The sequence below is a fragment of the Symphalangus syndactylus genome, chromosome 7 (genome assembly GCF_028878055.3).
Source record: "Symphalangus syndactylus isolate Jambi chromosome 7, NHGRI_mSymSyn1-v2.1_pri, whole genome shotgun sequence".
NCBI lineage: Eukaryota > Metazoa > Chordata > Mammalia > Primates > Hylobatidae > Symphalangus > Symphalangus syndactylus.
Window position 1 is genome coordinate 9,460,809 of NC_072429.2, and position 14,940 is coordinate 9,475,748.

Genomic DNA, 14,940 nt, shown 5'->3' on the forward strand with positions numbered 1-14,940 from the left:
TGTGTGTGTGTGTGTGTGTGTGTGTATTTCTCTTTTTCTCACCGCCCTTTTTTTCTGTATGACCTCTGCAGGTAATCCACGACTTCTTATTCTCCTTGAAGGAAAGCCCTGAAAAGTTTCAGATTGAAGCCAATTTTCCCAGGCGAGTGCTGCCCTGCATCCCTTCAGAGGAGTGGCCCAATCCCCCTACGCTACAGGAGGCCGGACTCAGCCACACAGAAGTTCTTTTTGTTCAGGACCTAACTGACGAATGACATTTTTTTCTTCCTCTCCCCTCCTACCCCAGTCCCTAAAAGAAATGGGGAAAAAATAAAACAACAACAAGTCAGAAAAAAAAAAAAACGAGAGAGAGAAATTCATATTATGATTATTATTATAATACAATATTTTTTTTAAAAGACTGCTGCATCCTTAGGAAGGATCAGAAACCATGCTGCCCGTAAGAGTCACAACCTGTGTGTGTGCGCGCAAGGTTAGCAACAAACGTACCCACTCGGCAAGCCCACCCTTCCTATGGCCTCTGTGCACGCACCTTCCAGTGAACAGAGACTCTTCACCTTCAACCCATCCATTGTCCCAGCTGGGAAGGGGACATTCCCACTAGTTCTCATTCATTCTTGCTTTTATGGAAAATAAAAGTGAAAAACCTCCATCAACCAGCTACTTGCAGCATCTCCTGAGGACTTGCTTCTCCTGCCTCTGGGGAAGAGAGGGAAGAGAAAGCACAGAGCAGAGAAGCAGAGATGTTCCTTCAACTGCCCACAATTTTTGAATAACTTTTGTTTCTGTTTTGTAATGACCAAAGGAATGAGGCTGACATAGGTATATATATTTTTTTCCTTTATTTGATAAAGAGCCAATTCTTTAAACCCATGAGTTTATGCCCTGGGCTCCTTAGCCCACAATAGTGTAATAAAAGTGCCCCGGGCTGGTTTGTGCTTATTTCTGCCATTGTCCCTCTCACGTTCCCAGAGAGGTCATTCTTTTTGGTCCAACTCTTGCTGTCCTTTCTTACCACCTGTGCACCCCACTTGGAGCAGTGGGAGGAAATCTGGGTTTGTGGCCCCACAAAGGCTGTATATGTAAAGATACACCTATGTATGTGGTGGAACTCACCTTTACACACAACTGCAGCTTTTCCTTGGAGTCTGTACCAGGTGGTGGTTATGGGGTCTGAACCAAAGGATAGCAGCTCTTCATTCCTCTTCTGACATGTGCATGCTGCTCGTCCCAGCCCTGGGCTTTCCTGAATTGCCAAGCCTGGTGCCTTTCCAAAGGACTAGCAGGGCCTGTGGTGGAGCCAGCAGAACCACAGGAGACCTGTCTCAGTGGAAGTGTATTACTGTTTTAAGGATAGAAAGAACCAGAGGCCTTGAAGGGAGCCAAGACAGAACTCCCAGCCTGTGTAATCTATTGGAAGGCACATTTTCGTTTCTGATGCAGCCACCTTCTGGAGGCAGCTTTTATCCTTTCTCTCTATTGCTATGTTGAAGTAATAGGGTTTTTTTTTAACCTCTGGATGTCTCATCTGTGGTTGAGTTTATGGTAATGGGTACATGGGTCAGGCCATGTATTAACAGATGCCAGTGCGCTCTGACAAGTATTCCAAAGTGTTCTGTAGCTAGACTGGTGCAGGCTCGTTGTACCACTGCAACCGACTGATGTTACTGTAGTTCCTAGAACGCTGTGAGGGCAGGGGGGTTCAGATCAACATAAAGCGTAACTTGCTGGAGTTGTAGTCTCAAGGCTTTCTCTCTTGCTTAACTAAAACTTAAGGACCACTGTTTTTGGTAGCAATTATATGGTTACTATCCACTGCAGTCCTCAGTTGTTGGGGTAAATCCCACATGACAGAGTAAGGCACCCCACAGAAATTAACTTGGAGAGCCTGAGAAATTCCCAGTGGCCTTGGCATAGCTGTCTAGAACACCATCTCTAGGAAAACTTAATTCTGTCCCTGGCCAGCTATTGTTCTTCCACTTTGTTTTCTGCTGTCCCAAGGCCAGATGAGTGGAATCACCATCTGACTGTTGTCAATAAAATGTATCTGGAGTGAACAGCAGGATAACCCATGTTCTCCACATAAGGATAACCTTACGTGAAGCCTTCCTGCTGACAACCATGCAGAGGAATTTTTCCACTTAAGTCAGAGCCTTCCTCCCCATCTGGAATTCACAGCTGTTCCTTGGCAGCACACAGGAGGGTATTAAGGACCTTTGTGAGGCTAGGTACACTGTCCACACCTCTTTGGGGAAGTTATGATTTTCTTTCCATCATAATTCAGTCTCATCTTACTCTACAGTGTGCACTTTATGCCTCTTGCCTTTTGATAATAGTTGTTCAGTGAAGGAAGTCAGCTGCCAGAATATTAAGAAGGGTCTCCCTTTATGTCAGTACAACTGTTGGGGCGGCCTACGCATTTACTTTAGGTTTCAGGAGGATTCACCGGAAGCACATGCCCCTGTCTAGTCCCATTTGAAACAGTTCTGCTTTACTGAGACCCTAGGCCAGTCTCCTTGCTGACCCTAGTGCTGCTGCCTAGGTGCATTTCCTTTCCTCCTAAGTCAAATACAGGCTGCACATTTTGTCACTTAATGCCAGTACAATCTGTGTTACTCCTAAGGACTTTTGAGATTTTGATGAGACCTGCGAGGGAGAAGACAGTGAGAAGCTGGTGATCTGCAAGCATTTGCTCTTGTTTCCACATCACCTCTGGGATATTTCAGCTGTTGTTTCCAAATGGCAAGTCATCAACTAAAAGCACTTGTTTCAAGTTTTGTTCTGCACTCCCAAGGCTGAAGTTGCAGATCGAGCTCAATAACCATGGGAAGTGAGCAAGCAAAGACACCTGATTGGAGTCAGTTGAATATTTGTACCCTCAGTGGAGCCCTTCTGCTCTTTTCTTCCACTTCTGCAGAATTTCCTCTAGCAAATACTTCTTTCTCCTTGCTTGCCTCTGCCATGATATTTGAATAAGAGATGGCCAGAGGATAACACTTATCTCTCTTAAAAACTAAGCTAAAAAGAACCTAGAACCTTCAACTGAGCAGTTGTGAAAATTGCTAATGGTGCCAAGGCCAAGCAAAGAGTTTCAGAAAATGAGGAGGAGCGATAACCCCCAGAATGCAAAATCAGGGGCATCATTATCCGGTGCTTGAACAAGGAGCTCCACTCTACAACTGGTTTTTTAGGACTTGTGAGGAACGCAGCAACGGAAATCCATCCACAAAGGATGCAGTGCCCCAACTTGTACTGCGCCTGAATAGTCATGTGATAATTTACTGAAGAAATCTAGTGTACTTTAAATTTTTTTCATAAAAGTTTACATTGTATTGTAGGTTAACATTAAATGTTTTATAACAAAAACTTCATAACAGGCTGTGGATCTTTCTGTGTAGGACAGATGTGGTAGATAATTTTCTATGTGTGAAGGAGAGGTTGAAAAACACCGGGAGGGAACAGCATGGCGTGGCATTGCCAAGAAGGAAGGGAGAGTCAAAGAGAAGGATGGAGTTAGGTCTTCTCTGTTCTATCCCTGTGGAAAAAATAGCAACTTAGTATGATGGAGAGAGAGAGCAGACAGGCCTGGGTTCAAATTTGGGCTCTCTGGTTTGTTAGGTTTGCAATCTCGGGCAAATTCTCTAGCTTCCCTGAACTTGAATTTCCCCAACTATAAATGAAGATAATGCCATGCACCTCAGGATGGGTTTATAGATTCAATCAAGTAAATGTATATGAGGCTCCTGATACATAGATGTCATTAAGTGTTTGTTCCCCATCTATGGGAGTGTATTTTGTAAGAATATTTTCTTTTTTTTTTTTTTTTTGAGACGGAGTCTTGCTCTGTCACCCAGGCTGGAGTGCAGTGGCGCGGTCTCGGCTCACTGCAAGCTCCGCCTCTCAGGTTCATGCCATTCTCCTGCCTCAGCCTCTCCGAGTAGCTGGGACTACAGGCACCTGCCACCACGCCCGGCTAATTTTTTTTTGTATTTTTAGTAGAGACGGGGTTTCACCGTGGTCTCGATCTCCTGACCTTGTGATCCACCCGCCTCGGCCTCCCAAAGTGCTGGGATTACAAGCGTGAGCCACCACGCCCGGCCTAAGAATATTTTCTTGCAATAACATTTTCTTAAGGAATTTGTCACTTTTGTTGGAACCAACTTGTGTCCTTGCAAAGGAGTGGCTAGAAGAAGCCTCTTCTGATCTTACAGATTCTGGATGATTGGCATTCTCCTAGGTATTTTTGCTCATGTTTTTAAAAAAATTTATTTATTTTTATTTATTTATTTTTTTGAGACAGAGTCTCGCTCTGTTGACCCAGGCTGGAGTGCAGTGGCGCGATCTCGGCTCACTGCAAGCTCCACCTCCCGGGTTCACGCCATTCTCCTGCCTCAGCTTCCCAAGTAGCAGGGACCATAGGCGCCCGCCACCATGCCCGGCTAATTTTTGGTATTTTAGTAGAGATGGGGTTTCACCGTGGTAGCCAGGATGGTCTTGATCTCCTAACCTCGTGATCCGCCCACCTTGGCTTCCCAAAGTGCTGGGATTACAGGTGTGAGCCACCGCGCCGGGCCTCATGTTTTTATTTGTATTTGTATTTTATTTTATTTTTTTGAGACGGAGTCTCGCTCTGTCACCCAGGCTGGAGTGCAGTGGTGCGATCTCCGCTCACTGCAAGCTCCGCCTCCCAGGTTCAGGCCATTCTCCTGCCTCACCCTCCCGAGTAACTGGGACTATAGGTGCCCACCACCATGCCTGGCTAATTTTTTGTATTTTTAGTAGAGACGGGGTTTCACCGTGTTAGCCAGGATGATCTCAATCTCCTGACCTCGTGATCCTCCTGCCTCGGCCTCCCAAGGTGCTGGGATTACAGGTGTAAGCCACCGTGCCCAGCCTTTTTTTTTTTTTTTTTTTTTTTTTTTGATACAGAGTCTCGCTCTGTTGCTCAGGCTGGAGTGCAGTGGTGTGGTCTCAGCTCACTGCAACCTCCGCCTCCCAGTTTCAAGCGATTCTACCATGCCTGGCTAATTTTGGTATTTTTAGTAGAGATGGGGTTTCACCATGTTGGCCAGGCTGACCTCGTGATCCGCCCACCTCAGCCTCCCAAAGTGTTGGGATTACAGGGGTGAGCCACCGCACCCAGCCTCATGTTTTAATTTCTTTTTTTTTTTTTTTTTTTTTTTTTTTTGAGACGGAGTCTCGCTCTTTCACCCAGGCTGGAGTGCAGTGGCGCGATCTCGGCTCACTGCAGGCTCCGCCCCCCGGGGTTCACGCCATTCTCCTGCCTCAGCCTCCCTTGTAGCTGGGACTACAGGCGCCTGCCACCTCGCCCGGCTAATTTTTTGCATTTTTAGTAGAGACGGGGTTTCACCGTGTTAGCCAGGATGGTCTCGATCTCCTGACCTTGTGATCCGCCCGCCTCGGCCTCCCAAAGTGCTGGGATTACAGGCGTGAGCCACTGCGCCCGGCCTCATGTTTTAATTTCTGAGAGGAAATTTAAGCCTCAGTTTTCTGCCTTTCTCCTGTGCAGATACTCAGTTTTGTGGGTACAGATTCTTGGTACCTTCAGAGTTGTCCCCCTGTTACTAGCCAAAGATTTGGGGCCCTCATTTTTTAATGTGCATTAAGTGTCAACTAGAACTCTTGCTCAGTTAATAAAGTGTGCAAGAGTTTAAGGTGAGAAGCCACTAAAAACATTTCACAATTGATTTTGAAACTTAAATATAAGCTGGGCATGGTGGTTAATGCCTGTAATCCTAGCACTTTGGGAGGCTAACGTGGGCAGATCACCTGAGGTCAGGAGTTAGAGACCGGCCTAGCCAACATGGTGAAACCCCGTCTCTACTAAAAAAAAATATCCGGGCGTGGTGGCACATGCCTGTAGTCCCAGCTACTCAGGAGGCAATTGCTTGAACCCAGGAGACGGAGGTTGCAGTGAGCTGAGATCTCGCACTGCACTCCAGCCTGGGTGACAGAGTGAGACTGTTTCAAAAAAAGAAAAGAAACAAGTATAAAAGTTTTAGCTGGGCATGGTGGTGCATGCCTGTAATCCCAGCTACTTGGGAGGCTGAGGCAAGAGAATCGCTTGAACCCAGGAGGCAGAGGTTGCAGTGAGCCAAGATTGCGCCATTGCACTCCAGCCCAAGCGACAAGAGTGAAACTTTATCTCAAAAAAAAAAAAACCCACAAAGTTTTGCTATCAATGAACAGAATCAGAGGACGCAAAACTCCAAGGCCAGATTACCCTTTTTTTTTTTTTTTTTTTTTTTGAGATGGAGTCTACTCTGCTGCCCAGGCTGGAGTGCAGTGGTGCGATCTTGGCTCACTGCAACCTTCACCTCCCGGGTTCAAGCAATTCTCCTGCCTCATCCTCCCAAGTAGCTGGGATTACAGGCATGTACCACCATGCCCAGCCAATTTTTGTATTTTTAGTAAAGATGGAGTTTCACCATGTTGGCTAAGCTGGTTTCGAACCTCTGACCTCAAGTGATCTGCCTGCCTTGGCCTCCCAAAATGCTGGGATTACAGGTGTGAGCCACCACGACCGGCCTACATTTGGGTTTAAATCCTGGCTCTGGCCATGACTGTGGCCAAGTGACTGTCTTCAACTCCCTAGACCTACATCTCATCTGTAAAATAGGGTTGATGGTGGCATTGCTGTGAAGTTGAAATGAATTGCTGTTGCAGAACGCCTGGCACATAGTAGGTGTTTGGAATACCTCCTGTTGCTGTTTTCAAAACAGTTGTAGCTTACTACTGAAGATTTACCCTAGATGTGGCTGAGTGCCTGGCATTTTTTTCTTCACACCTCTCTCTGGTGTGGCAGGCAGAGCTCCATGTGCACTTTTACCCTGAGGGAGCCTCAGGCCCCCAGGATCCCTCATGCCTGTGAGCTCAGCCACTGCACTGCTGAGCCCCTCCCAGTCTTCCTTCTGCCCTCCCCTGTCTGTCTGTCCTCACTAACAGAATGATGCCCCAAAACTCCCAGGTTTCTTCCCCTTTAACTGAAACCTGGTTTTCCCTTGAAGATGCCACTTCAAAAAACCCTTAAGCAAAGGCCACTCATTTTCCCATGAATCTTGACACCGGGAGGCAGGATCTGTATTTCTTTCCTTTTTTTTTTTTTTTTTTTTTTTTTTTTTTTTTGAGATGGAGTCTCACTTTGGCCGGAAGGCAGTGGCATGATCTCGCCCTCACTGCAACCTCCGCCTCCCGGGTTCAAGTGATTCTCCTGCCTCAGCCTCCCGAGTAGCTGGGATTACAGGTGCCCGCCACCACACCTAACTAATTTTTTGTATTTTTAGTAGAGACAGGGTTTCACTATGTTGGTCAGGCTGGTCTTGAACTCCTGACCTCAAGTGATCCACCGGCCTCAGCCTCCCAAAGCACTGGGATTACAGTCGTGGGCCACCGTGCTCAGTCTTCATTGTTAACATTCTGATGTTTATCTTCCTAGACTTTTCATTGCATATAAAAACTTTTCAAGCAGGACACAGTGCCTCATGCCTGTAATCCCAGTACTTTGGGAGGCTAAGGTGGGTGGATCACTTGAGGCCAGGAGTTTGAGACCAGTATGGCCAACATGGCAAAACCCAGTCTCTACTAAAAAATACAAAAATTAGTGGGGCATGATAGCACAGACCTGTGATCCCAGCTACTCAAGAGGGTGAGGTGGGAGGATCACTTTAGCCCAGGAGCCAGAGGTTGCAATGAGCCTAGATTACACTCTAGCCTGGGCAACAGAATGAGACAGAAATGGGATATAATATAAATACTGTATTATTTCAAGTTCACACATTCTTCTGTATCTTATTTATTTATTTAATTAATTAATTAATTTATTTATTTAGTTTGAGTCTCTCTTTCACCCAGGCTGGAGTGCAGTGGCGCGATCTTGGTTCACTGCAACCTCCACCTCCCAGGTTCTAGCGATTCTCCTTCCTCAGCCTCCCAAGTAGTTGGGATTACAGGTGCCCACCACCACGCCCAGCTAATTTTTGTATTTTTAGTAGAGATGAGGTTTCACCATGTTGGTCAGGCTGGTCTCAAACTCCTGATCTCAGGTGATCCGTCCACCTTGGCCTCCCAAAGTGCTCGGATTACAGGCGTGAACCACCATGCCCAGCCTCTTCTGTATCTTTTTAAATGGCTGTACAGCATTTCACTAAACAGATGTACCATATATTGATGAAAATTATCTTGTGACATGCTAAACTTTTTTTCTCTTTTCTAAAATAGCAAATTGATAAACATCCCCATACCTGAATGTGAACATCCATGCTAGTTTCCTCAGCAGAAAAAAAATAACAATCCTAGAACTGCTTAGTCAAAAAGGGATACAATTTTTTCTTCTTTTTAATGTTTGTGTTATCTTCAAATTGTAGTCCAGAAAAGTCATTTCTCTTCCTGCTAGCAGTGTACAAATGTGTGCTCAGCCTCCCACCTGTCACCATGTTCAGAACGTTCACCAACAATCATCCCCTTCTAAACCGCTTGGATCTCTTTATCTTCTCTCTAAAACTGTTTGGAGCCCCCTCCCTTACAAAATCTCAATCCCAGTTTACCCACAAGTTGCTGCCAGGATCCTTTACACAACCAGCCTCCACTTCCTCCTTAGCCTCCTGTAATTGAACTTTCACCTCCACTGACCATCTCTTATGGTCACCTGTGACCTCCTAATTACCATCTTCATTGGCTTCTTACAAAACTTCCTTGAACGTAAAAGTTCCCCAGCTGGTACCCGACACAGAGCAAGTTCCCTTATCTCTGCTCCCACAAGTTTGAGGTCAGATTGTGTGAACTAGGTTAAGGAACTTGCACTTTGCCCCAAGGGCCATTGAAGGGCTTTATCAGACATGGGTTATAGGTAATTCTGTCACCATGGGGATTAGAAGGGCGGTGTGTAAGTCCGTTTTCATTCCTATAAAGAAATACCTGGCCGGGTGCAGTGGCTTATGCCCGTAACCCCAGCACTTTGGGAGGCCGAAGCGGGCAGATCACCTGAGGTCGGAAGTTCGAGACCAGCCTGATCAACATGGAGAAACCCCGTCTCTACTAAAAATACAAAGTTAGCCTGGCGTAGTGGTGCATACCTGTAATCCCAGCTACTCGAGAGGCTGAGGCAGGAAGGAAATAGCTTGAACCCGGGAGGCGGAGGTTGTGGTGAGCCAAGATCACGCCATTGCACTCCAGCCTGGGCAACAAGAGCGAAACTCCATCTCAAAAAAAAAAAAAAAAAAATCAGCCAAGTATGGTGGCTTGTTCCTATACTACCAGCTACTTGAAGGGCTGAAGAGGATAATTGATTTTTTTTTCTTTTTTCTGAGATGGAGAGTCTCACTCTGTCACCCAGGCTGGAGTGTAGTGGTGTGATCTCCACTCACTGCAACCTCTGCCTCCCAGGTTCAAGTCATTCTCCTGCCTCAGTCTCCTGAGTAGCTGGGACTATAGGTGCCTGCCACCATACCCAGCTAATTTTTTTTTTTTTTTTTTTTTTGAGACGGAGTCTCGCTCTGTCATCCAGGCTGGAGTGCAGTGGCGCAATCTTGGCTCACTGCAAGCTCCACCTCCTGGGTTCACGCCATTCTCCTGCCTCAGCCTCTCCGAGTAGCTGGGACTACAGGCGCCCGCCACCACGCCCAGCTAATTTTTTTGTATTTTTAGTAGAGACGGGGTTTCACCGTGGTCTCGATCTCCTGACCTCGTGATCCGCCCGCCTCGGCCTCCCAAAGTGCTGGGATTACAAGCGTGAGCCACCGTGCCCGGCCCCCAGCTAATTTTTGTATTTTTTGTAGAGACAGAGTTTCACCATGTTGGCCAGGCTGGTCTTGAACTCCTGACCTCAAGTAATCTGCCTGCTTTGGCCTCCCAAAGTGCTGAGATTACAGGCAGGAGCCACCGCGCCTGGCCAGGAGGATTGCCTGAGCTTGAGAGTTTGAAGCTGCAGTGAGCACCACTGCACTCCAGCCTGGTCAACAGAGCAAGACCCTGTCTCTAAAAAGAAAAAAAGAGGGCTGGGCACGGTGGCGCACAGCTGTAATCTCAGCACTTTGGGAGGCTGAGGCAGGTGGATCACTTGAGCTCAGAAGTTCGAGACCAGCCTGGCCAACATGATGAAACTCCGTCACTACTAAAAATACAAAAAATTAGATGGATGTGGTGGCACATGCCTGTAATCCTAGCTACTCAGGAGGCTGAGGCAGGAGAATCGCTTGAACCCAGAAGGTGGAGGTTGCAGTGTGCCGAGATCGTGCCACTGCGCTCCAGCCTGGGCGACAGAGTGAGACGCTGTCTCAAAAAAAAAAAAAGAGAAAAGAAAAAGAATTGCAGAAAAGTATAAAGAAAAAATAACCATTATTCCCACCATCCAAAATGATAAACATTAATATTTTGGCATATTTGCATCCAGCTTTTTAAAATTTTTTAATTTTTTTTTTTTGAGACAGAGTCTCGCTCTGTCCCCCAGGCTGGAGTGCAGTGGCATGATCTTGGCTCACCTGCAACCTCTGCCTCCCGGGTTCAAGCGATTCTCCTGCCTCAGCTTCCCAAGTAGCCAGGATTACAGGTGCCCGCACCATGCCTGGCTAATTTTTGTATTTTTAGTAGAGACGAGGTTTCACCATGTTGGCCAGGCTCGTCTTGAACTTCTGACATCAGGTGATTCGCCTGCCTCAGCCTCCCAAAGTGCTGGGATCACAGGAGTGAGCCACCGTGCCCGGCCAGCTTCCAGCTTTTTTTGTGGATATACTTTGGTTAAAATAATAGAAAATGTGGGCTGGACTCGGTTGCTCATGCCTGTAATCCCAGCACTTTGGGAGGCCGAGGCGGGTGGATCACCTGAGGTCAGAAGTTCAAGACCAGCCTTGCCAACGTGGTGAAACTCCGTGTCTACTAAAAATACAAAAATTAGCAGGCTGTGGTGCGGGCGCCTGTAATCCTAGGTACTCTGGAGGCTGAGGCAGGAGAATTGCTTGAACCCAGGAGGTGGAGGTTGCAGTGAGCCAAGATTGCACCACTGCATTCGAGCCTGGGTGACAGAGCAATATTGTGTCTCAAAAAAAAAAAAAAAAAAAAAATCACCGAAAACGTTTATAGATATGCTAAAATAAATCCATGCTTAGCAGATGTGGCTGACATCTAGCCAAGCTGGACTTTGGTGCTTGCCCCGGGCAGCCCTGTCAGCATGCTGGGCACTGATCAGCCATGAGTCTTCTGTGTGAGGCTCTCTCCAGGGTGCCCTCTCTCCAGAGCCTTCATCTCGGGTAGAAACAGCAGCAGAGGCCCATGGATGTGAATGAGCTTGTCTGATCTGTAGTGAGGAGGGGTGTAAGGAGTCATCATTATGCAAAAGAAAAATCGGAAACGGGACAGGTAACAGGTCATTTCACTATGCCGGGGCACTGGAAAGAGAGGGCAGGGCCTGTGTAAGGCACCTGGGCCCAGGGGTGGAGTCAGCTCCGCACACACTTTCTGTCCCAGCGGCGCACTCACTTGCTCGCTTACTCAGCCACCTATTCAGGAGATACTCTCTGATGCCCGCCGTGTCCATTCCCTCTTGCTAGGTCTGGGAACGTGGCAAACATGATGGCCTTTGGTCCAGTGAACGCGGGCAGTCAGCGGGATCCATCCTGACAGGTGAGATGCACAGAGAAGAGCCATCTGCAGGTGTGCAGTGGGGCCCAGGGTGGAAGCACGGCTGCTCGGGATTGAGGGAGGGGTCAGGGCAACTCGCTTGAGGAGAGGACATTTGCGCTGGGCTCTGGAAAAGGAGCATGCTTGCCAGGAGGAGAAGACACGTTAAGGCATTTGAAGCAACGCAGGTGATAAAAGGGCAAAAGGGTGCAGGGGCAGATGACCTGGGTCTCAGTCCCAGCTCTGCTGTTTGTTGGTTCTGTGACCTTAGGGAAGTCATCTTCCCTCTCTGAGCCTCTGTTTCTTCAATGGGAACTAGAAGGAAGGTAATAACAGTTTTACTGTCAAGAAAACAGAAGAGTCCAGGCATGGTGGCGCACACCTGTAAGCCCAGCACTTAGGGAGACTGAGGTGGGAGGATGGCTTGAGCCTGGGAGGTCAAGGCTGCAGTGAGCTATGATTGCGCCACTGCACTCCAGCTTGGGTGACAGAGCAAGACCCTGCCTCTAAAAAGGAAAGAAGGAAAAAGAAAGAAAGAGAAAGAAAGCAGAAGGGTCCCGCAGGGGTGAGGTGCCAGCATGGCGGGACAGAGAGTGTGAGTGGCCCTGGGCAGAGGGAGCACACGCACTGCATGCTGGAACGGGTACTGGGGCACCACAAGGGTTGGAGCATGGCTGGAGGGGAGGAGAGAGAGGTGGGAACTGACAAAGTGCGACTAGATTAGGATACTGGTTCTTCCACCACCTCCATCCCTCCCGCAGGGAGGCTGGAGAAGACGGGAGAGGAGAGAGAGTCCAGCTTGCAGACTTACCCTTTTGAGAGCCTGCACCTTCCTCTGAAATGGCAAAGGAGATGTAAGTTCAGGGCTGGATTCAGTCTACTTCAGTCTCCTCATTCAATAAAGGAAAAATGTATTCTGTTGCTGACAGCCCCCCAAAGATCCCTCCAAGGGCCAGAGGCCTTTTGCTTCCTATTGTGGCAGGGCAGTGGCGGTGGCGGTGGCGGTGGCGGTGGCGGTGGCGGTGGCGGTGGCAGTGGCGGTGGCAGGAAGGGAGGGCACACCTGGAGCTCGCAGGAGGCAAGAGGGATAGGCTGAAGAGGGAGCCTCCCAGGTGCAGAGGCCAACCAAGCCGGGGGACTTCCATGCAGGCTTTCCAAAAGTGGATTCTCTGACTTGGAGAATGCAGGAATGGGGACAACAGAACTACCTGATACTCCCATTTTCTAGCTGGGCCTAGACCCAGGCCGTTCTAAGCCTCGTTTTCTCCAAATAGAAACAGAATATAATAAACACCTCAACTCTAGATGCCGAGATGCAAATGAAATGCCAGGGTTTGTGAGGCCCTGGGACCTGGCCTTGCTCCTGTCCCCTCTGCCCGCTCTGCCACCTCACCGGCTCCCAGCTCCCGTTCAAGCACCGCCCTTCCTCTGCCTTGCTCATTCTGGGTCCTGTGTGGAATGCTCGTCTCCTGACCAGCTCCTTCCCACCACTCAGGCCTCACTCATCTCAAGGTTGCTTCCTCTGAAAGGCCACTCCTATGTCTGGGTCCACAGACCCTCTGTGGCTTGTTACTTTTCCTTCATGGCCCTTGTTATGCTCTGAAGTAATTGCTGACTTCCATATTGTCCCGCTGTCCTTTGGGAGGGCCAGTTTCCTGGAGACAGCAGCTCCATCTTGTCCACTGGGGTAATCCTGATGCCCAGGACAGTGCCCGGCTTGGGCAGAAGCACTAGGCGAGTTCTGCTGAATGAATGGTTTGGCACAAATGACCTTTTTAAATTTTTGAAATAATTTAAGATTCATAGGACATTGCAAAAACATTACAGAAAGGACCTATGTACCCTTGGTTTCTCTCAAATGGCAGCATCTTGTTTAAAACCAGAAAATTGGCATTACTACAATTTACAGATTTTACTAGTTTTACATGCACCCATTTGTGTGTGTGTGTGTGGTGTGTGTGTAGTTCTGTAAATTTCATCACATCAGTGCAAAGATCTTCCTCATGCTGCCTCTTTAAAAGTCATGCCACCCTCTTCCCATCCCCTATTTTTTTTTAAACGGAGTCTTGCTCTGTACCCCAGGCTGGAGTGCAGTGGCGTAATCTTGGCTCACTGCAATCTCTGCCTCCTGGGTACAAGCGATTCTCCTGCCTCAGCCTCCTCAGTAGCTGGGATTACAGTCAGACGCCACCATGCCCGACTAATTTTTTTTTTTATTTATTTTTTGAGACAGAGTTTCGCTCTTGTTGCCCAGGCTGGAGTGCAGTGGTGTGATCTCGGCTCACCACAACCTTCGCCTCCCGGGTTCAAGCAATTCTCCTGTCTCAGCCTCCTGATCAGCTGGGATTACAGGCATGTGCCACCACGCCCGACCTTAATTTTTGTATTTTTAGTAGAGACGGGGTTTCATCATGTTGGCCAGGCTGCTCTTGGACCCCTGATTCAAATGATCCCCCTGCCTCGGCCTCCCAAAGTGCTGGGATTACAGGTGTGAGTCACCACGCCCGGCCAATAGTCACTATTTTTTATTTTAGTACCTTTTAATAGGTGTGTAAAAAACACCTCATTGTGGCTTAATGTACCTTTCTCTAATGGCTAAAGGTGTGGAACATATTTTTGTGAGTACATGAAATATCTCTTTAGTAAAATGTATGTTGATCTTTTGGGTTTTTGAGTTTTTTTTTCAGCTTTCTCAGGTTGAATTTGAGAGTTTTTTATATATCTGAGATGTGAGTTATTTGTCAGATATGTGGCTTGCAAATTAAAAGTTTTAATCTTGATAAGGTCCAATTATAGATTTTTCTTTTATGGATTGTTTTTGGTGTCATGTCTAAGACCTTTTCACCTAGCCCTAGATTTTCACCTGTTTTCTTCTAAAAGTCTTCTAGTTTTATGTTTTACCTTTACATCTATGACCCATTTTAAGTTAATTTTTGTTTAAGTTGTGGGGTTTATTTGTTGAAAAGAATATCCTTCATTGAATGTTTATTTTTTTTTATTTCTTTTTTTTGAGATGGAGTCTCGCTCTTTCACCCACGCCGGACTGCAGTGGCGCGCTGTCGGCTCACTGCAAGCTCCGCCTCCCGGTTTCACACCATTCTCCTGCCTCAGCCTCTCCGAGTAGCTGGGACTATAGGTGCCCGCCACCACGCCCGGCTAATTTTTTGTATTTTTTTTAGTAGAGACGGGGTTTCACCGTGGTCTCGATCTCCTGACCTCGTGATCCGCCTGCCTCGGCCTCCCAAAGCCACCGCGCCCGGCCCATTGAATGTTTAAAAATCAGTTGGCTATACTTGTGTGGGTGTATTT

The 14,940-nt window shown here is 47.6% G+C and overlaps 1 protein-coding gene across 1 annotated transcript in view; it reads left to right on the plus strand.

Annotated features, from left to right (window-relative positions):
• Window positions 1–3,371, plus strand: part of FAF2 (Fas associated factor family member 2) — a 65,585-nt gene extending 62,214 nt beyond the window's left edge. The window contains exon 11 of the mRNA XM_055285072.2: window positions 72–3,371. Coding sequence (XP_055141047.1) covers window positions 72–254 — 183 coding nt within the window. The 3' untranslated portion in view covers window positions 255–3,371. The remainder of the gene's footprint in view (window positions 1–71) is intronic.
• The last annotated feature ends 11,569 nt before the right edge of the window (window positions 3,372–14,940 follow it).